At 36.1% G+C, this 27,196-nt stretch overlaps 1 protein-coding gene across 1 annotated transcript; it reads right to left on the bottom strand.

Moving 5' to 3' along the window:
- Positions 1-27,196, bottom strand: LOC100890458. The gene is made up of 12 exons (XM_030974634.1): positions 26,697-27,196; positions 17,442-17,580; positions 11,331-11,496; positions 10,524-10,784; positions 9,005-9,125; positions 6,976-7,085; positions 5,201-5,346; positions 4,270-4,386; positions 3,344-3,474; positions 2,325-2,431; positions 1,019-1,218; positions 1-314 (listed from the first exon to the last, which is right to left on the bottom strand). The coding sequence occupies exons 1-12, from the start codon at positions 26,818-26,820 to the stop codon at positions 290-292; spliced, it is 1,647 nt and encodes a 548-aa protein (XP_030830494.1). The 5' UTR covers positions 26,821-27,196; the 3' UTR covers positions 1-289.

Genomic DNA, 27,196 nt, shown 5'->3' with positions numbered 1-27,196 from the left:
TAGAGATAAGTTGAACTTACAATCTTTGTGAAACACCCACAAGGTGTCTTTTTTCATCATCTGTTTCTCCTTTTCCCTTTCTCTCTTGTTTTGCTATTTCTTCCTTTGTATTTCTTCCACCACTCAATGGGGGAGGAGAGGGGGGGATGTGTTTATTATGCCCCGCCCCCTGTAGCTATACCACTGGCAACAGATGATGCTGTGTTGCCATGGGAATGGATGTTGGTCTCACAGTGAAGAGAAAAGCTATGGAGGAGATGACGCTGGTGCTATGGAGATATATATACCATCATGATGTAGATCCAGCATGATCTCTAGAAGACAAAACAAAAAAAGAGAGAGAAGTTTTTAGTGCAAATTCCTTTTCAGAATAACCTTCGACATGTGGAAGCAATTCATGTTGATATAACATCCGGAACAGAAGTTTTCTTTTCATAAAACCTATGAAATATCTATGTTCTATCAAATCATTTTGTGACAAAAGCTAAAATGAGTTAACTTTTTCCTGGAATCGAACTCTGCTTTACATCTAATTTAGATTACTCAGAGAAATATAAATTGTAGGTAGCTACATTAAAACTAACAAATGTCTCCTTTCTTCATTTATTCCTTCAGTCTTTTGTCGTCCAACCTCGGAATAATCTACCAAAAAAAGTAGTGTCTGCATCTACAGTGGCAACTTTTAAGAGTCAATTGAGAGCCCTTCCCTTAGGAAAACAGGGATAATCTGCCAAGTAAGTAAGTCTTATTATGTCAGGTTAATCTGGTCTTCCCTTAGGCACTCTTTTAAGAATACTAGAGAGCCTCCCTAATAAACAATTACATATTAGAGTATTCTTATTTTCTGATAAAAATTAAAATCAAATAGCTTATGCTTGTTCAAGAAGCAATATATAGTGGGTGTTCTTATAAGTAGTTTTGAAATACATAATTTAACTGTCTCCAATAAACTTTAAATCACAAACCTTTGACAATGTGATCGACAGAAGACAATCATAACTGAATATCAAGTAATCACCTGTTTTTATGAGTTGTTGGAAGCATTGAGCTGTCTGCCGATATTAGCCTCCTGGCTTGGCCTGGCCTCGTTCTCTTCATCTCCCCTCTCTCATACCCACCGGTAGGATACACCCCTCCTCCTCCTCCTCCTCCCCCTCCCATGCCCCCATGGGAGGAGGCTTTACGTCTTGTGTCTGCGGTTTTCAATCTCTTAAGTGGCTGTGAAACAAAGATGAGATGAAATTAAATGATAAACTCTTGATTTCAAATGAATTGATATGCATGACGTTTAGATTTAACAGATGAAGAATGGGGTTAAAAATAAACTTGAGTTATGGTAAATATAGAAAATAATTTCTCACAAAACCCAACAGAAAACGTACACTGAATGTTCAAGATTACAAATAAATTACATGATTGTAATGTACTGGCAAGATGTCTTCATACTTTTGGCTACCTGAGAATCAGTCATTTTTCCATTCAATGTACTGAGCACAGTCCAGGAGTACTTTAATGAACTGTTCATCACATTTAGCCCTGGGGGGGGGGGTGTTTCACAAAGATTCTAAGTTGAACTTATCTCTAAGTTGGGCTTAAAAGTTATGGAAAGCCGTTAGCATCTTTGAAAATATTTTGTAAAAGTAATTTTGAAAGGCATAAAATGTTGATTCAAATCTTTCATATTTTTTATCATCAAGGAGATTTCATGTTCTTGATGTGGAATTTATAAAAAAAGGTCTAAAATACTTGAATTTTTGCTTTTGAATATATTTCATTTTAAGGCTGCAATGGCTGTCCATAATTTTTAAGTCCTACTTAGAGTTAAGTTTGACTTAGGATCTTTGTGAAACACCCCCCTGGTCATTGGATGGTCACCTTCTCCACCCCCAAGAGTAATCCTACCATAGTTTGCATCACTCACACGCAACACAATTAGAAACTTGAGGTTGGATCCGAGTCGACTTAAGCTCTTTCTTCAGACATAACCAGAACCCAGGTGCTAGAGCACAGAGCTGCGCAAAGCCACACAATTTATAGCAAAGCAGACAACAGGAGGTGGCGCTAAACCTTAACAATTATAGCTCAGTTGGTAGAGTAGTGGTCTCATAATCCGGCCACCCGGGTTTAAAACTATTAGGCGATGCGCTAGTGCCCTTTGGTACGGCATTAATCCTCATTACCCGGTCTCTCGGAGAGGACCTAAAGCCGCTGGTCCTCTGGTTGCATTTATGCTTTCTTAGCAGTCAGGTAAAATAGCCACCACAACACTATACACTAAATAACATATTGGTGCAGGACAATGGCAGAAGTCATCACCGTCTTACCTTTCTGTTGATGACTGCTAAGACGTCATTCACAGGAACAAAGATGCCATGATTCCTAGGGCACCAGAAGTATCGGATGCCATGGACCATCCCATCATTCTTACCAACTGAAGAAAAAAAAAAAAAAAAAAGTAGTCAGGGGCGATAGTGAGCACTAACAAAATAAAAAATAAAAAATTCTTCAACCATCCCCCCTTGAGTAAAAAAAAAAAAAAGGATTCAGGAAAAAAAAATGGCACCTTTTGAGAAAGAAAATTTAGGAAAAATTGGGAAAATAAAGGAAAATCAGGATAAAATCGGGAAGAAAAAAAAAAAAAAATCAGGAAAAAATCGGGAAGACTAATCCAAGAAAAATAATTGGGAAACCGATTTAAATTGGGTAATTATCAGGCCTGAGTAGTTCAAGAATGTTCAAAACCATGGCAGATATGCCATACACGTCACTGCAGAAAACTTTTTGAGTCCTGCAACCTTGCTCCTCTATTACTTGCTCATGAGTTTCTAGTTCATAATTATTCTACCAGAAAACGTTACCCACATATTGCTTTTTTTGTTAAGATGGCCACAAATTCTGGAAATTGATTGTCTAACCAATGAACTTTGTGAACACATAATGTAAGAATCAATCAAAGGAAATATATATCCCCTTCTTTTGCATTTCATGTGTCAGTATGTCTATAAAATGTACAGAAAAATTCAGGGGCCTTGCGTAATAATTTGAAATAAATACATGAATGTAGTTTTACACAAAAAAACTTCAATTTTTATCATGTACATTTCACAACTATTGTAACTCATTTTCTGTTTAATATTTTTCAATTATATCAAGTTTTGTAATCTAGCAACTGTACAAGTTCTTTTGCTACTTATATATGGCAATGAATTAGTTTAACATGAATATATAATAATAATAATATGTCTTGTTTATATCTTGTTTATGTACCCAGGGAAGCCTCATCAGTACTGTTCTCCCTGAGGACCGCCCTGCTATCATATCATTACCCCCGGCTTATCCTTACCTGGAACATCTAGATGTAGTCCCACGTATACCGTATTGGGTAGCGAACTCTTTTCTAGATGACCGATAAACCTGACAAAGCCTGTTCGCTCTCCTTTAATCAAGACGTGGTCTTCCAGTCTCACTGTCAGGCTGTCATCAAAGAAGCACAAAGATATCAATTGTCATTTTTGTTTTCCTGTGACAACTTCATACTCTCTTTTATATTGTTTACTAAGAGAAAGACATCTGACTTGTAGAGAGCAAATTACAGGATTCGTTTGACATGGATAATGAACCTTCAATAGACTTTCAGATATACTGGTAATCAACTTTTGATGCATAAAGTAATCATGAAAATAGACACTGCAGAATATACTTCATTAATGCTTTGGTTGACATTGAATATACAATCCCTTTAATTTTCCTGACCCAAAAGAAACATTACACTTTTGATTTTTGTAAACTATCATTTATTATTAGATGATCATGACATGATGTTCACAACTACAGATTTAATCCTTATATACAGAGCTGTATGTAATCACTTTGGACTAAGAAAAATGTCTCATTCTCCTTGAAGTTCAAAATTCCCTTGATTATCTGGAACACTTTCTATTAAGAAAGAATAACAAAAGGACCATGAATCCATGATAAAAATCATCTTCTCTAACAATCACTGATGGATAGCGCAACACCCTCATTAAACAGTTCCATACACTATATATTTCTATGTTCATTAGCTTGCATTTTTCATAATTAGTCTTACAAAATGGCAAAATACCTTTAAATTAAGTCATACTAAAGTTATGCATCATGAAGGCCAACACTCAGTACTGGGTAAAGTTTTAGTACATCTTGCTCAAAGATATTCTTCAATTTGACAAGGTTCTGACAAACGCAAAAATTCCTCGAACTAAAAACAACAAAAAATGGCGAGGGGTTTACTTGTTATGGCTGCTCTCAGTTTTGTTGTTGGATCTCTTGCTAAAGCCATCCCCGCTGTAGCTGGAACTAAGGTCTGAATTTCTGGGGCTGATCTGAGGGCTTGGAATGGGAGGTAACCTGCATGACATGATTGAAAATGAAAAGCAAGCCATTTAAAAAACAAAGTTTACACAAAAAATGTACAAGATAGAGTAACATTGATTAACAATTTAATGCACAAGACATCTAAAGCTGCCTGATATTAGTAATTTATTTAACATTCTTTCGAAGAGGAAAAGCTTGTTTTGTCTTCCTAAAATTTCAAGAGTTCTTTCTAGAAATGTGAAGGTTGGTAGTGATTTCGCATTCCACTGCGCCCCCCCCCCCCCAATTTAGATATTGTAAATTTGATTTCAGTATTCAAATTGAGGAGCAGTTTTAGGTACTGAAACAGAAATCGATCTATTTTTGTGAATGATATTTATTTCCACTCTTTTCTGCTTATGCATCAGATGTAGTTGAAATAATCATAGATTTGTTATACAATTAATTGAATTTCACAACAAAGTGGCACTGTAGTTTGATGTTTTGAATATTCTGAACATCTCATCAATTCATCTCTTTTAGAGCCAAAGGGCATTAACTACAATATTTTATACATGTTTAATATCCTTCTGCCTCTCAACAAATGAATGTAGAGGTGGTCCAGTGGATAAGGCTCCAGACTGTGAACCACAAGGTACGGGTTCAAATCCCTGCCACAACACTAACATCCTTTGACAAGACGTTAATCTACCTTTACACTCCACCCACGTGAGGTAAATGGAATGGCGCCCGGAGCTAAAGCTAAGGTAATAATTTTCATTGGAATTTGGAAGCGCATATACAGACATTATATCATAATGTGTTATGAGCTCTACAAGGACGGAATATTACTATTATATAATCTTACCCCGGACTATGTTTCTCATGATGGCTCGGTGACGTAGGAGGGTGTGGTACTTCTGACACGCCTTGGATACTATGACTCCGAACCCTCTTCAAGAGTGGCACAGGGAATGTCTCGTTTTCAATCAGCAACTCACACATTTCTGGTGCCTGAAATGGTTATATAAAAAAATGACAACTGGTATTATAGATTGTTTTAAAGAGAGATGTGAAATAAGAAGTATCAGTTTTAAAGGATTACCACACTATCATTTCAAATGGTAATGCAACCCCCACAGTTTAGTTCCCTGGAAGGAAAGCAGAAAGATTAGAGAAACCGATTGGTGAAAAATTGAAAGCAGTAAAAGGAAATTCATGTATTTTGGGAGTTGAAATGTCTTTAGATATGGGGATTTCAAATTAGTAAATCTAATGTTGTTGCAACACCCCTTTTTCTCACAAGACAATATCATTTGTCAAAATGTCATCACATATTAAAAGACCAATAACAACAACGTTTCCAATCTAAACTTGAGTATATTGCCAAGATAATAGGTACTAATGAGAAATAGGCAATTAATGATCATTTAGTGTACATCGTATTGGAGATTTAATTTCCCCCAATTCTGCAATTTGAAATTCCCATCCATTTAGTGATCTCAAGTTTCAAACTTTTTAATAAATTTCCTGATTGTTAAAACTTTCAAAACTATATTTCTATCCTTTCTGCTTTCCATTAAGAAACTTGTAATCGTGGTTGATAGCAGTTTCATTTTAAAAATGCCTGCTAAGAAGTTCAAACTTGTTGAAAATGAAATGCTAGATGCATGATAAACTTATGCACCATGTACATTCACACATGTGTGTCCACTGGAAGATATATCGAAACATTTTAAGCTCCAGTGTCATAACAGGTACATGACAATGAATGTAAACATACCTGTTCTCCTCTCTCCCTCTTACTTATTCTTTATTCACTTTGCTATTAACAGGTGTTCTATATTTTGTCTCACTGTGTTTCTACACATATTCATTTGAGATTTATCTTGGTGATGGGTTGTGAAAGGTTATTTCAATATCCGGTCTCCAAGATAAGATTCCAGAGGGCTAAGTTCTAATCTAATGTGAGGAAGAAAGTTGTTTTTCACATGATATGCAGCTAAATATTATCAACTTTTTCGAACAATTATCAAGGCTCTTGTCTGGTCAAGCAACCTATTTTCAGGTGTCAAAATGATATTGTTTTATTTTATTGTTAAGTTGACTCACATGTGCTACAACAACAAAACAATTTTATCTTTATTCATTATGTGGAACATACTTATCATGGCTCAAAGGTCTTGTTCAGTAGTGGAAAGAGATAAAGTATCATGGAAGATATCTCTATTCTCCAAAATATAATATTCACAAAATATAAAAGCAGTTTACTTGAAATCTACTGCAGAACACTTAATTGGACGCAGACAGCAAAGGATAATTTTTAAAAGGGAATCACTGTCACAACAAAGAATCTAAATACGATGTAATTATTACCATTCAAATGATTAAAGCCCTTCTACAGTGTTGGAAGCACTATAAAGGGGCTTTAAAACGTTTGCAACTGATTAATCATATGGTCTTTGATTATATAACAACTCAAGAATCACAACTATACACATGGCCAATAAATGTACCTATGTCGGGACTAAGCCATGTTGAATAAAGCATTTTTTAATAAAAACTTGACTTAATACTTAAATCCAGTGCCATGTTTTAATTTAATACAATACTATTGGCTGTATATGGTGTGTTCTGCCCTACCTCTCTGTCTCCTGGTGACCACTCTTTCACCTTTGACCCCAGTCTGACCTCCTCCAGTTCGGTTCTGACTCTCATGAGTTCATTCTCCAGAGCAGCCCTCGCTTGGCACGCTGTCAAATTGAATTCATATCACAATTATTTTCCACATGTTTGCATATACATTGGCAATTCTTGCAGCATTAAAGGCATCGTTTAACAATTTTAAATCTGAGATGGCCCGGCCTAGGTGTTATCAGTGTCTGTGATATGGTGTAATATTGGAGCCCTTAAAAAAAGTTGCGCTTCAAAATCATCATGTAGTGCCTCAAAAAAGTAAAAACTTTGAGTGACCGGTTTTACCATACTCATTTTTCCCAATAGACTGTGGTGTTATAAAAATGGTTGGGAATTAAAACGTTTTTTTGAAATTGATTTCCAATCATAAATATCTTGATAATCAGACATGGCTTGTAAAAGTCATAGGGTTTCTGACTGACCTAAAGGTTTATAATCATCGTTGTAGCATGAGCTTAATCCAGGATTTTGTTTCAGAATCTGAGACAAAGTTACCGAATCCCTTTAAGGAATATGGGGTGACATCCTTAGCATCATAGTGCCAGACACACAAGCCGGGGCCTATATATGTGCATGTATGAACCTGGGAAGAAGGAATCACATGATCTTTGTCTGACTTTCTATTTTCCATTTGCCTGTTGGACAAACAATACAATTGCTTTAGGGTAGGAGTCAAATTTTGGTCATACTTTAAAGTAGATTTGTTTAAATTGCTATCATAGTTCATAACAACAACAAAACATTTTGTCAATATTTTTACACACAAAACAGTAACAAAAGTTATCTTCAAGGTTCATCAATAAAACAAGGCCATTCACTGAAAGTATCACACCACTTATATTACGACCTGCAAATTAGCAAAAGCTCTGCGACACCATTTACATTATTTATGATTTACTACAAATAAAATGAATTGAAAAAAATTGTTTTCAAGAAAAAAAAATCTCATAATGAACCAATTAAGATCAGATAATAAATAATAATTGTATGAAAGCATCAAAAACATAAAATTACTAGTCTAGACACATAGATTTGATTGCACTTAATGACTCCCAAAGGAAAAATGGATATAAACAGTTTTCATAGCTCTGACCCAGAAAGCGAGAGTTCAAATCATGACTTTCATGTGACTTTTAATCTCTATACTGATGTTAAAGGGGAACCAATCAATCACCCAACTAAACTGTATTTCATTAGGGAACATAAAATCTTTCCCTAAAAACTATGATAAACATTCCAATAGGCAATGATTTTGATTTTTGATTTTATTTTATTTCTGCATTTTTCCAAAAATAATATAACTGAATAACAAAGAACATATAAATGTAAGGTATAATACATAATATACAAACAATAATGAAATGATGAAAGGACAGAGAGAAGAAAATTATCATGAGAGGCCAAAATCACACATTATGTCATGTATTATGTGGACAAAAATAGTTTGCCTTGCTTTTTGAAATTCATAAACGGGCTTATGCAAAGAGAAGATTGATTCCATGTTTTTATCATGATGATCACAAACAACAATGACAACAATAACAACAAAGACAAAAACAACAAAATTAACCACAATCAAAAGAAATATCTAATGAAATAATATTGTTCGTAGAATATATATTTATTTGAACCTGTTGCCAAATATTCAGGTAATGCGTAACCCTGGATGTATCACCAACATTGCCAAATCATAATACAGTCAAACCTGTATTATAGACCATCTCTCTATAAAGAACAAATGTCTATAGTGCCCATGCATTTTGTCTCCCATGAGAGAGAAATGTGTATTGTAGAACCTGTCTACAAAGGCCACCTGTCTACAGTGGACCCTTTTTCTGTTTCCCTTGGGTAGTCTTTAGAGACAGGTTTGACTGTATCGACAAACATTTGTACATTGACTACAAAGTAAAAAATATGAAAAAGCATCTTACTAACACCCTGAATGAGTTTATCCTAAGGACCTTCTGTTTCTTACCTTCTTGGAACTGCTGCTGAAGAGACGTATGCCCTTCTGGCTCTTCTAAAGGCGAGCACTGAATCTCGATTGACCGTCTTTCTGACGCGGAGGCAGGCAACTTGTGTAACCGAACATCACCCTGGAAACATGATCACAGACAGAACACTTTAAAGTGTACCAATCACCTAATATAGTAGGATATTGACCTAGAAAAACTCTACACAGCATTCTATCGACCAACGGATAAGGAGTCTGAGGAATATCGGGAATACAATAACATAAATCTTGTGCACGAAACAAACAAACATCGCTTACGAGTGCGTCAACTCACAAGTTGCTTTTATTGTTAACTGAGAGTGTATAGATACACTTGCAGTACCTCTTCATCAAGTAATATTTGAAGCTCCTATTTTGAATATACTACAGCCACATTGAACCCCTGACATACAGAACAAAGTATTGTTTATTGAATGGTACACTTTGATGCTGAAAACCTTAGAATATCCAGTATCTGATCTCTTATCCCTCACAGAAAGCTCTAAAACATACTCTTGAAATTCATATTTTCTTTTTGTAATATAATTATTCCAACTGTAGCTAGAATACAAGTACTTCAAGGAAGTATCAATGTTATATTCATAAAAAGTCCTAAATAGATTGTTCTGAGTTAATTATGTTTGTTTTTTTAAAGAAGAAAAAAGGGTTACTTGAATCACAACACCAATATGCATCTGATAACTTCATTCTTTCTATCATGGCATTGATTAAACTTGACTACTGTTTGTGTTTTTCCGCCTTTCGTCTGGGTCTCAAAACTATACATATCAAGCTAATGTGTGTATGGTAATCCGTCACAAGATGACAAAATGAAGTTTAAACGTTCTAGGAAAAGAGCACAACACGGTAACAGTGATCTGCTCCTCCCAACAATAACATCTTGGTGAGAAGAGCGGATGATCAAAAAGTCAGTCTTTGAATGACAGATTTACTTTTAACACAACTGGATTACATTCATGTGCACCATACAGCACCAGGTGAGAATTAGGCTTTCTTGTGTACCCAATGTTCTACACCTATTCAACAGTTCTACAGTGAGGTGCTAGTATTTTTTTTTGGGGGGGGGGGGTAGGAGAGCGTGATCTGAATCAAAGATAAATTCTGTTTATTTACACATTATAAGAGGGTGTTAAGACGAGTTAATAAGATGAAAATCCTTTTCCAGTATTACATTTTCTGACACACATTGGCCTTGTAACCTCCTTACATCCTCTCATGTATTTCTTCTGTTTTATTTATTATTATGTATTAGCGTCACCTGTGTCTGGACTCTGGAAAGGAAAAGCTTTACCGACTGAGCCTACTCATCTCTTTTTTTTAAATCATATAATATATATATTTGTCATTGTACACTTTCTTTATTATGTATATATTATTGTGACATGATCTTTATTATAATTTACCAATGATAAATAAAATTCTTTTAAATTGACTGACAAACCAATGAATTCAAGTCAATTAAAATTGGGATTGGACTTACCTGTATGCTGGCGACACTTGGCACTCTGTGAACTTCAGCCAGAACAAGATGTTGGTTGGGCAAGAGAGGTGATGAGGGGTGGGGCTCCGGCCCATCCTCCAGCCGAGATGATCGGGGGTGAAGCATGGGGGAGGGGGCGTCGGCCAGAGACCCGCATGAAGCACTCGAGAGCTCTAAGGAGTTGGGGAGGGGTGATGAAGGGGAGCGGGGCGAGGAACATGGACTGCATGGAGAACTAAGCAGGGGCGACTCTGATGATTTCTGTCAGAAAAATAAATTGAGTACAATTTTGTTGGGGGTCGAGATCGATAATTTAAAAAGAAACTTTTTCATCAGGCACTGCAAGAAAAAACAAAGACAAAAACAAAACCAACAAAAATCAAACAATACAAAATAAACAGGCTAGAATGTCTGCATGTCACAGACAAAACACATTCAAAGATTGACATTTAACCACATATCAGCATGCATTACCTAAGACAGGATTTTCATCATTATAGAAAAATATGAACAACTGAAAATCCAATACTTCTTGTTCTTTTTCACAGACACTGTGAAACAAAGTACAACTCTTTTATCAATTTAATAACTATTTCGTTTATAAGAATTTTTTTCATCAAAAAGATTTTGAAAATTCATATCAAATTACAAATGAAGTTGAGACCTTGTACTTCGTGTCAACTGCTGAGAGTTATAAGGGCATTAATTCTCCGGCAAAGAAAACGAGTTAACGCCCTTCTGGCTTTAAGCAGACTATATATCCATGATAAACCATGTCTACAACTTTCCTTTAATCTATTGTGTTACCTTTAATCTAGCACTTGGTTGCCTTGGTAACAGCTGCCTATCGATGTGAGGATGAGTGGGGCTAGTAGACCTACTTGTCCTGCCACTGAGGCTTGCCCCACTGTTCAAGCCACTGTTCTTCAGTCTCTGAATCTCTGTTCGCTGCTTCTCAATCGTACGTTCCAACCTGAGGATCAATACAAGGGAAAATTTGTCAATGATTACAGTAAAGAAGCTTCAGAAAAGCTCAGATTTAAAGGGAGATGCATAAGAGGTTCTTCTGGATTGTCACATATTTTTTGACAGATGCATCTAAACATGGAAGGAGATACTAGGAGAAGATATGAGAGTATCTGGCTTCACCCAGGTAGGTAGGTTAGTTTTGTTTGTTTTACCTGACTGCTAAGAAAACATGTGTATGCTTGTTGCAACGTGTAAGTAAGCAACCAGGGGACCAACTGCTTTAAGTCCTTACCAAAGGACTTGTTAGCGAGGATTAATGCCTTACCAAAGGGCACTAGCACATCGAATTGGTTTCGAACCCGCAGGACCTCTTGGTTATACGAGACCACTGCTCTACCACCGAGCTATTGTGTCTCACTGATGCTAAAAACTGTCCAAAGCTTGGAGAAGGGCCATAGGGGACATGCAACATCCAACCCACAGCATGGAAAAAACAGATGCTAAACGAAGATGATAAAAGGAGATGTATGTTTGCTTGCTAGGCCTTAACATTAAGTAAGCAAGTGACCTGATATAGGGCATAGACTTCCTTTGCATGTATGTGCCATTCATTCAACAATAAACTATGTTTTAAAAAACCTTAGATCATTTGGAAAATAAAGGTTATCAATAGTTTTATTCTGGCTCGTCACATATTTTGACATACAGGTACATCTATGTGTCCCCAATTAGAATGTACCTTTTAAAATTTATTACTTCTCTTTCATCATAAAAAGAACCCAATTTTGATCAACCATCAACCAACGCTGGATCCCTCATTGCATGCAGTATTTCAATTCATTACTTCACTTTCTAGAACACAATTTCGATCAACCGTCAATCTTTTCCATTCTAAATAAGTTCTAATCCCACATAAAGTGTTTAATGTAGTACATGCTTTTTGCTGTTTTTCGTATGTAACTGTAAGGTTTCTTGGAAATGTATACATTTTCACAGGCTTATTCAAATCAAGAAGACAGAATCAGACTTCTGATTGCATGGCAAGAATGTAAGGCCACCTGTTCATCATATTTATTTGGGGCAGTAATTGCTAAAATGATCACTAAAATGCTCTTTTTTTGTTTTGTTTGGAGTCGTTACAAGAGGGGGTACCATAGTTGAAATCATAAACCAAGTTATATTTACATAAATTAATTTCCTTTTCATCAAATGTATGGAAAATCAATGCCTCTTTACACTGATGTAAAGACATTTTCACATCTTCATGAACGACATGTGCATACAACATGCTTTATTTGTAAATACTGAATGTGCTAAGAGTCTTAATAAATGGCAATCCTTGCAACTATCAGGGTAATGTTTGATCACTCGAACTGACAATGGTACTAAGAGCAGGACAAAGTGTTCATCTGGACATAAATCTTTTATTAGGCTTTACTGCAACTTCTGCATGGTAGTGCTAATTTATTCATCTCCATGCATGCAGTCTAGCTGTTGGACTCTCAAAGAGGTATACTATTCTAATTGACACATAGGTAATTGTTGAGATTGGACCACTGTCAAACAAGTACCCGGGGCTTCAAGAGAAGGTTGAGTTCTGGGAAGAGTCCAAAAAAAAATTGTGAGCGTTATCATTGTATTATGCAAGTGTGGAAGAACATCAGAGAAAAAATGTTCCCCGAAAAGCATGGCTCTTCAAATGCCTTAGTATTCTAAATATGGAATGTAACATCATAAAAATCGGGACAGACTTTTACGCCACATATTCGTGTAGTCCCATATACATCTTTCTGTGTACAGTGCTCGTAACTTTGCCAAGACATGGCACATTTCTGATCATTTTGATGATTCCAGAACCTTGCCATGCAATACTTATATGCTAGATGATCAACCTTTTCTGAATGATTCCACAACGTTTCTTTCACAATGCAATCTCTTGATTAGAACTCAACTTTATCTTTAATTCTGACAAGTGACCAAGAAACATGGGGCCCCCAATTTCTGACTTGATCTGGACCCCCGGCCCCCATAATTCTATTAGGGGGCTAATTCATACAGACCAAAGCCAGTCAAATTCATTTTTCTGCATCAGGCAGGTGCTACTAAATTTACCTCTGCATAACTTGGAGTCGCACAAGTCTAATTTTCCTTAAGTCAAATCCATTGTTTGGACCAATTAATATTCAAATCATGTGTTATTTACACTCCCTATTGAATTTGACATAGATCGAGGTATTTTTGTTACAGTCCCAACAGAGTATAATCCCTTGAAGAAAGAAAAAAAATCACCCAAATTAACCATCCTTACTCTGGTGGCAGCGGTGGGATATTGCTTTCAACAAAGCTGGCTACTGGTAATTGAATTATAAAACATGTGATATTTGTGATCAGTATGAGACTCTGAATTGTGTAACTTGGAAGACTTCTAGAGTTTTATGGATACAGATGTGAGATATTGAGAAAGAATAAGAATGGAGCAGATTGGGGCAGGGAAATTGAGGCTGAATGGCTGATAGATCTTTATGTTGGATTGAGTTTTTTTCATGGACGAATGGCAAATCTCAACAAATCTAGGACTTTTTAGAACAATTTTTTTTCAAAGGGACATAAAGTATGGTATTACAAAATTCTATGTTTATTCTGATTACTCCATATAGGCTTGTTAAGACATGACACAGTAAACCATCAACCCCCCCCCCCCTCCAAAAAAAAAAAAAAAAAAATCCCCATAACTCCTTCATAGTTTAAAAAAAAAATTAAATAATCAATGTGATAGGAAATGGCAAACTTTAACCCAAAAATTACGACAAAAGTTATTTTGTACTTGCACCGCTTTTCCATCTTAGAAAATTTAATGATTAGTTACAATTAAATCACCTTTATTCAAGAACAGCACAACATATATTGCATTGGGACAAAATTATCTATGATTGTTTTTCTTTCTACTCATATCATTTCTACTTTCTAGCATCTTGGATCAAAAGCAGAAAGAAAAATTTCAAAATTTTGGGGGCTACTTTTCAAGCTTGCTTGCATGAAAATAACACTCTTTAATTTGTTTTGCATTGAGCTCTATGCAATTTTTTGGGGCTCTTCATGACTTTTGGGGGGCTCTTTTTGGCATTCGCCCTAAGCCCCCATATTTTTCCCCTGATCAAAAGATAATGCAAAAGAATCACTAAAAGGAGACACTGTGCTGCTATGGGTTACATTTTTTTGAAGGCATAAACAGATATGTACCATAACTCTTCCAAATATCTGTACGCTTGCCTGTTGTGTTTGTTTGTTTTCCTCACTCCAGACCCACAGAGTAGGCCGTGTTAAGCCCAAGAGCAAATAATAATTGATGAGACTTTCTTCTATTCTTCACTACCGCCTTTCTTGCGCTGGCACTGCATCAAAATCCTACTTGTCTTGGGAGTCCCAACAAATGCGCTGAATGAGGTGGTGAAAGCGTTAGTACATGTAGACTGTCTACAAAACATGTACCTCTTCACATAAGTGGGTACTGGACGATGTAAATTTAGAACTCATGGGTCCATATTCAGAACAGCCTGAAGCCAGGCCTAAAATCTCATGTAACAAAGGTAAATTTAGACCTCATACTAACTTCCTTTGTTAAACCAGAGTTTGAAAAAAATGCTTAAGCCCAGCGTTAGGTATAAAATTAAGTCGAATGTAGGCCTATTAGTCTATGTTTTGGCTGATGCTAAAGGTTTCTTGTAGGAAGGGTGAAAGTCTTGGTCCTTTATCTCAGGGACAGACCCATACTACATGTACCTGTAGTTACTAGAATTTTCTTCATTAAGAAAGTAATTTCAGTCATTCACTTTAATACAAACTGTCATAAATACGTTTTCGAAATATCAATTTTTTTTAAATCCATAAAGTTGATATTACAACTTTCGTTCAATACAACAATTCAAAAGTCATTTTAAAATTTGAAAAGCTTAAGAATATTATTCTTAATGGACATGATATTACTCAAGACTGTAGATAATAGTCTGTATCATCTACAGCCCATAGAGGCTAAGGAAACTGTTTCTTTCCTAGCTACCTCTTGGTTCTGTGCCCCTAGTTTCTGAGCTATTCATTAAGCTTTAATCTTCCTCTTTCTCTGAATACCCTCTTTATCCCTCTCTTCTGATCTGCCTGGCATATATCTTGCTTCATTTTGTTCTTACAAAAAAAAGTTATTCTTGAGATTTTATTTTCTATATGGAATGCCTTAGGACTTTCTTCTTGAAAAAGGGTAGTGTAATTGGTCATACATGAACATTAATTCAATTTCATAAAAAAGCGATTTGATAGTCCTTTTTCATTCCAAGTCAAAAGAATGCAAGCATTGTTGTGACAGTTTTGGAAAAGGGCCTCTGACTTTGGAAAATATAATTGATTGATGACCATCCTTCTGATGAGTCAAGTTTCGTTCACACTCAACCTGGTATTGAATAGCAACATATTTTGTATGTTATGAGATGAGATACATAAATGTGAAGCCCACTACACTTAGTTGGGCCAGACAATTTTACCATGGACGTTTACCATGGTGGTTTACCATTACCATGGCCGTTTACCATGGTCGTTTACCATGGCCGTTTACCATGGTCGTTTACCACGGTAGCTTACCATGGCATATTTTAACGAGGCTTTATTACAGAAATAGTATCAAGAATCGACATGTAGTTCCTTGTTGGGAGGGTTTCAGCAATGTCTCCAGTCCCCTGATTTCTTTGTATCCTTCCCTTGTCCAGCTATACATTAACCCTTTTCCTCCCACAAGCCCCAAAATCATATGGAATGTGCATACATGATACAAAGTCTGCCTACAATACGGAAGGCCTGGTGTTAATCCCAGGATTCAATCTCCAGCGCAGCTTGGCTACGCTTGAATTCTAGAGAGGGGGTGAAAAGTGGCCGACCATAGAAACGTTGGACAATGAATAGGGTGCCCTTACAAGCCCGCTAAGGGTGGTCAGGCATTGTCAGTTGGTTCATTTCAATTCAATGCCCATGCAGGAATGTAGAGAAGGAGGCTTGACAAACAAAGATTCAGAAGATGCCCATCTGACTGACTCACAATCTCAGTAGCGCAACTTACCAGAGATCATCCAACATGCACTAAATACAGTAATATGATGCACATTTTCTTAAAGCTCTGTCGGATATCGCTATACTATGCTCATTAAAACAAATTGAGAGACATTAAAACTTAGAAGAGCTTGTTCCAAGATATCTTAAAGCTGAGAATATCATTACACTATTTCAATGATTCAGAAAATGATTTATAACAGTTATGAAGCTTCAGTTAGTTGGAAATGCACATGTATGCCATTCTGTTGAGACCAGAATAGTTAAAAGATAAAGGGTAAGAGGCACAGATTCAATGTGGGTACAATTAACCCTTGCCCCTACAAGAGCAAGGCACCTGAAAATATTATCTGTTTTGGATACCTGTTAAAGATATTTTGTTAACTTATGCCCCCCCCCCCTCTCCCCATTCATTAGTCCTGTTTTCATCAGCTTAAGATTGCCCAATACCCCGCTTTTTTAACTATCCCGATCGCAAATTATCCAGCTAATTTGCGTCTTCATCAACCTGCTGGTTGCAATTAGCGGGATATTTGGTCAAGATAATTATCCCAAGATATCTTGGGCTAGTTTGCAAAATATCCCGCTATTTTTTCGGTGCGTCTTCACCAGCCTGAAGACTCGCACTATACGCGAACACTGAGCAAAATATCTCGAGCTAATTTCTTGAGTTTCGAGTTTGAGTCTTGAGCTGATTAAGACGCGATTTGTAACTTTGGGCTTATTTCCCAACTCAGAAATAGCGGGCTATTTGGCAATCTCGAGCTGATGAAGACATATCTATTGAAGAATCATTAATATATCTTGTGTATTAATGCCTCTCTGGCTCTGTGTAGAGGATATGTTAACAAATCTTACTTGAGTTTGTTTCTTAAAACAGCAGCCACATCAGCGCATAAAGGAACTATCCCTCTTCGACTGCTGTTGACGACAAAGGCTACTGCCTTAGCTGCGACATCTTTGTCATGGACCAGATCAGACAAACCAGCTAGAGAACCTGTCATCAAAGAGAAGAGGAAGATGTTTATATATAATTTTTAGGTATTCACAAGAATGCGAAGAATGCAAAGTAAACTACAGAATCTGTGACACAAGAAAGTATATATAGGGAACTATTCAGTATGACTTGAAGACTTACATGTATTACAAAAAACAAAAACAAAACAGAGTGATACATTTCTGATGGGATGTTGTACATTGTATGATCATTTACTTTACTTGACTGGTAAAAAAGACAATACAGTATTATATGCTTGGCTTCTAAAAGCAATCAGGGGAATCATGGCTTCAGGTCCTAACAAAAGGATGCTTTATACTTGAAATGTAAGACTTCCAAGTTATGAATGATACAAATGATCTACCACTGTGCCATCAACCTTTGGCCAACCTTAGGCCTACTAGGAAACCTGGCCAACATTTTAATCACCTACAGAGTAGGTGACCAAAAGGTTTGCGGATTAAAAAGCAAGTATTTATGTTTTGCTCATCCAACCCAAACAGTGGTGAAACACTACTTTCGTAATACCATATAAACAGTACTAAAAGAGTACTTTTTAAACTGCAATTTTGGGTCAATATAATCAGAGTTTATGTTGGATTTCTTGAGGCAGTTTCAGTGAATATCAACTGCAATTTTAGGGCAGGACGCAGTGTCAAGTGGACTTTCGGGGTGTGGGGGAGGGGGGGGGTGGTGTATGGTTCATGAATGTGAACATAGTAACATCTCTCAGTGAATGATAAATGACAGACACAACAGTGATTACAGACGAGGGTGGTCCAACAGCTGCAAACTGATAACTCGTACATGTACAATGTCAAATTGATTCCTACAAATGCTGCGACTCGTCACTGTAGATACACAACAGGGGCAACTTGTAGCCCGGCCTACGGTGCACAGATTAAGGGCAAAATACTCAACGTTTACATTGATTTGAGTATAAAAGCTGGGTAATTCAGAAACCCCAATGAGTTTAGAGATCATTTTAAAGAAAAACAGTGCAAAGGCATGTTCAGATATGATGATAAACTGCCAATAGAAAGTAGCATTTGTTAAAGATATTAGAAATGTGAAGCGTATTTAAATACACTTGTGTAAGTACAGGGGGGTGTTTCACAAAGACCCTAAGTTGAACTTATCTCTAAGTTGGACTTAAAAAATATGGAAAGCCATTAGCATCTTTGAAAATATTTTGTAAAAGTTATTTAGAAAGGCATTAATTGTTTAATCAAATCATTCATATTTTCTATCATCAAGGAGATTTCATGTTCTGGATGTGGAATTCATAAAAAGTGTAAAATACTTGAATTTCTGCTTTTGAATATATTTCATTTTAAGACTCCAATGGCTGTCCATAATTTTTAAGTCCAACTTAGATTTAAGTTTTACTTAGGATCTTTGTGAAACATCCCCCAGGTGTTTATAAAGAAAATGCAGCGGTTTCCACCACATACATTATCTGAACAGTGAAAAATCATCGCCTGGCTGGCAGAAGGGCGTTAGTTCGAATTTCAGGTAAAAAATGAAGCGTTTTAAAGCAGAAGGGTGTTAGCACTAAATCGCCTTGAACTTTTATTTATAAACCGACTTTTTTCCTTTAAAAAATTGTGGCCGTGTTCTACTATAACATTTCTATTAGCCTTTAAGTTTTAAACCAATTTTTGGGACGGAAAGCAGTTTAAATATAAAACAAATCTTGGTAATTAGAAAAGTAGTTTTCAGTGAAGCTCGCACGCTAACGCCCTTCTGCCAGCCGCCCGACGAAATCTCTGAATCTGAAACCCAGTGATGTTTTTTATTCAGGGGAAATTCTATTACCCCAATCCCCCCCCCCCCCCCCCCCCCCCCCTCTGTCCCCTGTGTCCCAGAAACACATGAACTTATTAGAGTGCCAATGGATAGGACTTTCTTTCAGGAAAGCAAGATTTTATACCAAAGCTGTGACACCATACAAATCTATTTTTGGAGTTTCTCAATTATTCTTGATTTTCAGAAAGACCATCAAAAATAATGTCCAAATGTCGAAAACCAATTGAATATGTTTAGTATTGGCTGAGATACATGTACATGTATGACCATCTGAATATATAAATTTCCTATAGGACCTCAGTGTTATATCGCTCTGGCTCGTAATGTTATGAACCAGTGCAATATAACACTGAGTTCCCATAGGAAAGCTATTTATTCAGATGGCCATATCTCAGCGATGGCCATATCTCAGCCAATACTTACACACATAACCTACCTGGTATTCAATTGGTTTTCGACATTTGGACATTATTTTTAATGCTCTTTCGGAAAATGAAGAAAAATTGAGAAATTCCATAAATAGATTTTTGATGACATCACCACTCTGTTGCAATTCTGGAACGTGGCATTTAAAGGTAAAGACCAGTTATGGTCATGCGATTGCATTGTGAAAGAAACGTTGTGGAATCGATCAGAAAAGGTTGATCATCTAGCATCTAGCATCTGCAAGGTTCTGGAATCATCAAAATGATAAGAAATTTGGCCCATTCTTCGTAAAGTTACAAGCACTATACACAGAAAGATGTATATGGGACTACCCTATATCTCTCACAGACCATGAGAGAAACAAATTTACCAAATATATGAATTAGTAGGCGGTTTCCCGGCAAATTTTTTATCATCATGTATTAGTCAAAACATATTCTTTCACATGATTGGTAATGAGAGCTTCCATTTCATTTTTTTTGTTTCCAATACTGGTCTTTACCTTTAAAGTAGTTAAAATCATGTGAGCCAGACGAGAGCACGTCTCAAAAAGTCCTTCTTGCTCTCCACAGAATAAGACAAACACCATGTTTATCTAATCAATAATAGAAGATTGTAAGTGGATTTACACTGTGAGAGGACTTTAACTAAAAATTTGAATGAATGTTTGAAATGTTGAATAAAAACTGAATTTTAAATGACATCATTGAACATCCTAGAATTTAATCCAAGTTCAACTTTGAAATCAAGTTTCCGTACTAATTTTCATGGATCTACATCTACATGTACAGGTATATCGTGTCAGGACTTCGGAAATTATACAAATTGGCTTCCACCCTTTGATTAGCTTGATTTATGACCTTCAAGTTATGATCTAGGAATACTTATAATATATATCAACATGAATCTGTTCAAAAACTTAATAAGTCTGTCAATCTGATATGAAGGACTCTTCAATAACGAAATTAGCTCTCTACATATGACATAATCAGACATATTACAACAATAGTGGTCAGAAATGAGATTAATATTTTTCCTCAGAGCCAGCATTCATTGCTAAAGATCGCCAATTTTCTACCCATTTCTGAAAGAAATATGGTATTGGCAGACAGACTCTGGCTTTATTAACCTCAAACAAGAAGGTCCTTTATAAAAGGAGGGCACACCAACACCCCCTACTGTGGTAAAAATGTGGCAGAGCGCCCAACCTGACTTACTAACCCTTTGAATAGACTCACTGGGACACATTCTGGACCAAACCAAATACGAGAGTGGTATAAAATTGATCTACAATTTGGTACTGCACCTCTTCCTCAGAAATTTCACCTACTAAAAAAGGATTAAAATTTAAATCATAAATAGGGTGACTGACACAGAAGGAATGAAAGGAGGGAAGGAGGGAAGGAGGGAAGGAGGGAGTGAAGGAGGGAGGGAGGGAGGGAGGGAGGGAGGGAGGGAGGGAGGGAAGGAGGGAGGGAGGTAGGGAGGGAGGGAGGTACATGTAAACACACATAATGGAAACTACATACATGTACATGTAGAGAAAAAGAGAGAGAGAGATTGAGAGAGAGAAAGAGATGGGAGCAAGACATATATGATGAGGGAGGCAGTAAAATAGATCAAGGTTAAAGTGCCAAAGATGCCCCCTAAGTTTAGAAGAGTTTCCATAACATAAATTTGCATACATGAATGTCCAAGTGACACATTGTTTGAAGTTCAGTTGATACAATTTCATATTTTAATAGCAGGGGGGGGGGTATTTCTGATAGCAGACTTCCATGTTCCAGGAATGATAAAGGCATCCACAAAAATCTTTCCTATCTTGTTCATCAAATATTATATTTATCACCATGTATCACATATAAAGCATACTTTGTAGGTCCAGGGCTCCAAGCAAAGACTTGGAGCTTATCAAAGACGAAAGGATCTTCTGTAAAAACCTAGCTACGCTATATGCGTTTTTCACTCTAACCAATTCTATTTTTGCCCTTTTTTATTTGTCTGCCATGAAAGGCTAATCCTGCTGTAAAAATCACACAGAAGGCAGTCACGGCATGGATTTAATTCCCCCCTCGGCTTTAAGGTCCTTTGACTGAACTAAGCCAAATCTTTTTCTTTTCTCCAGGCTTAGTTGATCCATTCAATCATCAGTCTTCAGAGATACATGTAGGACGGAGAATAATACACCACTGAATAGAGCATAGGTGTAGAAAAAGAAGCAACAGAGAGGCATACAAAAACATCTTTCCTTGCCGAGGGATAAAATTGCGAACACTAAAGAAATCTTCTTCCTTTTCCCTTCCAGCTCCTTGGAGCTTTGAATGTTTTTATTGTGCATCTCCAGGTTATTTTGGCGCTCCCAATAATGTCTCCTCACTTTGATGTAACCCTCTTTCTTCTGTCTCTCTTTAAAGTAACTTCCATTTCTTTTTTAGCGGGTCATTCCTGCCTTGGAGATCTATTATCATGTCATAATTAGAATGTATAGTCCGGGTGACAGAAGACCCACCCTGCTGTCTGACTGTGGACATTCATTGTATAACTTACCATAAGTAATTACGTTTTTCTACCGTTAGTCTGAACGCCGTTTAACGTACTGCATGTGTGAGCATTGTTTCAAATGAAATTTAATAGCGAATCGGGGGGGCCCGCTCTTGACTGAAAATAAACATGCATCATATCATATGAAAATCGTATGACTGGGAGGGGCTTATATTGTGAGCACTTACTGATGACTGGCCAGTTGTCATGTCAACCGAACTCTTCAAAACAAGTTCCCTTTGTTGTTTTTCAGTCTGTATGCTCCTTTCGTTATATGATGATTCTTAAAGGTAAAGACCAGTAGTGGTAAAATTGCGCTTCAAGGGTTTTGGGTGCAAAATATCCATTCAATATTGTTTAAATATTGCCTTCAGAGGTTTAGATGGCAATACTTCAACCTAAATTTGCTAAAAAGCAGAAATACATGCCCAAATGTTTAATGTTGAAGTGCATTCGCGAAATCTATCCAGGCCGGATCGATATGATAATTTACCAAATATATCAATTAGTAGGCGGTTTCCCAGCAAAATTTGTGTCATCGCGTATTAGTCAAAACATAATATTCTTTAACATGATTGGTAATAAGAGCTTCCGTTTCATTTTTTGAGAGGGGGAGCGTTTCCATAACTGGTCTATACCTTTAACATGGCGTTTCTTTATACGAGATTCATATAAATTTAGTGTAGTCTGAACACTAAACAGGCTACTACATGCTTCATCTCAAATAGGTAACAATAAGAAGTAGGTGCATGCGCCCTTGTGACCGTGCAGAATAAAAACGAAAGATTTATGGTGTCCTTCAGGTGTTCACTATAGATGCTAAAGTGAAAGGCATATGAAGGATGTTTGGGAGATAATTTAGATAGAGCTACTGTACAAACAAAACAATTGTATGAATGTTGGAACAGTTGTACTCGATGGAAACAAAAGATGAGGTACAAATAAAAAAGAAAAATTGGGAAGAGTAGGGAGCTACTGTACAGCAAGAAGAGATAAGAGTTAGAGACGGGCATAGATGAATATCAAGATGCCAGAGAAGGAATGAAGAAATTTTCAAAGACTAATTTCACTCATTAATTGGAAACTCATAATAGCAATCTGAAGTGAAGTGTTGAAATTGACAGCTTATGAATAAATAAGCAATAAATACCTCAAATCAAGACTACCTGCATTCACACTGAAACCAAAAACTGTGTTTCGCCGGTGGTTGCATAGCATAGCAACTAGCGCCAAACGCAATGAAATATTGAAATAAAATTTTAAAATCTCAAGAGTGTTTTTTTTTAAATGCCTACTGAAGTTTCACCAATTTTTGCTGTGTAAATGCAAACTTTGGTAAGATACCGATTTTTGATCACGTGGTACTATGCTTACACCGACAAGTGGCGTGTGCTCACTACTAACCCCAAAATCAGTATGAGCAATCTTTGATGGTTTTTTTAATGAGTTTTTCCAGTAGTTAGTAGTAAAAAAAAAAGAAAAAAAGATTTTTCAAAATGGTGTTTGGGATGTGTACATGTAAATAGGCCTTATATCAAATATGTTTTTCAATAGTTTTTTAGGGCATGGGTAATTTGTTTTTCTACTGTTAACTACTTGTACTACTACTACTACTACTACTACTACTACTACTACAGTACTGTTTATCACTATGACAAAAAAAGTGGTGGATTTAATCCATGTAGTACCTTAGTCACTCAATGAATAAACATGAAAAGAAGCTAGAAAAGAAGCTAGAAGAGATACAAGGAAAGAAGATGACTGTCAAAATCAAAATGAAAGGTCTTAAATCTTGTAAGAGATAATTATAAAGAACGAGGAAGCTAGGAGAGTCACTGAAGAGGGAATGGGAATGACATGCATTTGTACAATCTACAACAACCTAGACCCCTACAAAACTACTTGAAGAGATTATTCCAAAAATAACAGCTTCATGAAAGCCGCAGGAGCAAAATAGACAAGGAAGTGAGGATTGTATTGTAGTATGGCAGTCCGCATCCCGCATGTAATCCTAGTCATTAAATTTGGTTTTTAATCTCTTTGTATTGTACCTCTATTTATATACATAAAGCAAGGTCAAGAAGTACATTGCTGTTCAGACCAGAACCCTATTTCACAATTTTTTTTATCAGGCCTAATGTATTTAGCTCATACGTTACTTTACCAAATATTAAACAATTCAGTAAACCTGATGATTGTATTACATGTAAGTTACTAACAATATTTACTATAGCTTGAATCAGACTAAATATCAATAGAAATGATATATTACTCCATGAAAATTGGTAACATGTTACAGTATTTAATATCAGACAGTTACCATTATAAATAATACAAGCTTTAGAACACACGGCCCATATCTGAGGAGGAAAGCAGTACAAAACACTCTAATACATATGCAGCTCTTTCTTCTGAAAGTTAAATGGGATGTTCACCCACACTGACATTAAACTGTTCATATTCAAAACATTAAAATGAGAAAAACAAATCAAAGAAAGGTCGACGGTAATGAGGAAAATCGCATATAATTTGCCAACGATTTTCCTCATTACCGTCACTTCGTGAAAATAGGGACGATATTGGTCATTCTGTGATCATCCTTGTGAGCAGCTCTTCAATCTTCAATAGAACACTACCAAATTTGTCCACCTTTTAATGAAGTATTTTATCACACCTACATGTACAAGTGTATGTATATATCCCCTAGATATCATTAATAAATAAATAAAAACGTTACTTATAAAGCGCTTACTACCGAAGTCTCTAAGCGCTATAACAAACAAAATAGACTGATAAACAATTACATATTAAACAAAACAAAAAAGTGCAAATAAACCTACAAATTATAACACATATGGACTGGATATATTATTTTTAACTATCCCTGTAAAAAAAAGATCTACTGAGTCTTTCATCAAAAAATAAATACTGGTACAAGCAAAGGGATATTTTTCATCATTCTCAATACATGCCCAGAGTTGCTCATACATGTATGTAAGGAAACCAAAGTTGGCATCTTGTCACTTTGTGTTTGATTGATGACATGTTCTAAAATAACTTTTTCTGAACATTTGACCCGATGACTGTTGAATTATCTAAAACCCTATAGGCACTAGGCTTTCCAACCCTTGTAGTAAGTGGATTTGTATGAAAGCAGAAAAATAACAGAAACAGAATGGCAAAAGTTTGAAACTGACATAATTGCAAATTTAAGATTTGAACAGATGTGGTGATTTCATACTTTCAAACATCCATTACCTTCTTATGATTGTTCTGATTAAAACAAAAATGGTATTGAATCTTAAAGGTATTACAAAGTTTTGGTATGGGGTCATGAATTTGGTTCAAATTAACATATTGGAAGCATATGCGTTTCTACAATATTCATTGATCATTGTCCCGGTTGAAATCGAGTCTAAAGTTATGAAATTATAAATAATAAACTCTTTATGTTGTATAGCTCCCTCTCAAGGTCAAGATATTAATTTAGCTATGAAACAATGTTTCTTGACTAAAATCGACCGATTAGCTATTTCCGTTTGGAAATTATATATCACAACTACATATTCTGAGATTTTCATGGTCGCAGCTACCATTGTACGGCCGTAGGCGCTATTTGAAGTTTTGATCAAAATTTACCGGGAGCACCGCTAAATTTTTATATTCAAGTTTTCTCGAAAAAAGAAGAGTTTTAGAGGTTAATTTTTTTAGTGCTTATAATACATCCACAGGGGCATCTAAATATAACAAAATTGTAAAGATTCACTATCCACCCAATTTTCAAAATTCCCAAAACTTTGTATTACCTTTAAGTGAAATAGTGAATGAAAAACTAGCTGATATGTATTATGTTTATTGATAATTATGATAATTGATGAAAAGTTGATGATCATGATACTAATAATAGAGATAATTTAAACAGTGGAGTGTGATGGTTGAAAACAGCCAATGATAACAATTCAAATAGCATTGCACAACAGAAATATATTCATTTTATTCTAAATGTTAACATATTTTATTTTCTTTCAAAGGTAGGTAGATCTATGATCATGACATCTGATTGGTACAATCTAATAAACTCTTCACAAAGACCAAACAAATACAAATGAAATGACAGATGCATTGACAAAACAGAAAAAATATGCATGGATTTCAAATGTTCATGTAGGTCTACATCATGTATTGCACAGCACAGGCCGCAGAACACTACACAGCTTTACAGTAGGCTACATCGGTACGTGTACGTGTATTGAGATCGTGGTATACTATTGATAATGAATAGAGATGTATAGAATCTACCCGTAACCAATGTAAACTTTCGACCTTTCTTGTAAACTTACCGTCTTTTAATCCTCGCATCAAAGCCGATTCTGTTCCCCAGAGTTTCGCGAAAGATCCATCAGGACTGCCGATGGAATCTAAACTGTTATCAGAACCGGATAAATTCATCGCTACTCCCACCATCCGATTTCAACTTTCTTCCAAAAACTTCACTTTTCCATCGGGTTGTTGTCATAAAATGAATCTGTCCGTACACATACTTGGCAGCGGGGGCTAATTTCTCCAAAATCACTGCCGCTGCACTCGACGAGTTCTTGAAGACGGTAGCTGCATCGTTCACTTGTTCACATAATCAACGCAACGTAGTATAACTTTAAAGCAAGTGCATTTAATTCCTGCTGATTGTGTATTTCGATGACACTGGTCTTTCTATCTCACTCTCTATGTTTTTGTTTTCCGTACAATGTTTGTAGACAGGATTGTTTTAACTACGAGTATACCAAGAAGTTTACAGTCTACGGAGAGTGACTTCTTCGATCCGCACTCTCATTGTGATCGC

Source organism: Strongylocentrotus purpuratus, unplaced genomic scaffold, assembly GCF_000002235.5.
Source record: "Strongylocentrotus purpuratus isolate Spur 01 unplaced genomic scaffold, Spur_5.0 spur5_scaffold_7, whole genome shotgun sequence".
NCBI lineage: Eukaryota > Metazoa > Echinodermata > Echinoidea > Camarodonta > Strongylocentrotidae > Strongylocentrotus > Strongylocentrotus purpuratus.
The sequence above is the reverse complement of the archived record's forward strand: the minus strand, read 5'-3'. Positions and strand labels throughout refer to the sequence as shown.

Excerpts from the sequence above, each read along its gene's own strand:
- LOC100890458 (XM_030974634.1), bottom strand. The coding sequence starts at position 26,820 with ATGGTGGGAGTAGCGATGAATTTATCCGGTTCTGATAACAGTTTAGAT. Across the intron at positions 4,387-5,200 it reads CATGAGAAACATAGTCCGGG|GTTACCTCCCATTCCAAGCC; the intron begins GTAAGATTATAT and ends CATGTCATGCAG. Across the intron at positions 3,475-4,269 it reads ACTGAGAGCAGCCATAACAA|CCTGACAGTGAGACTGGAAG; the intron begins GTAAACCCCTCG and ends CTTTGATGACAG.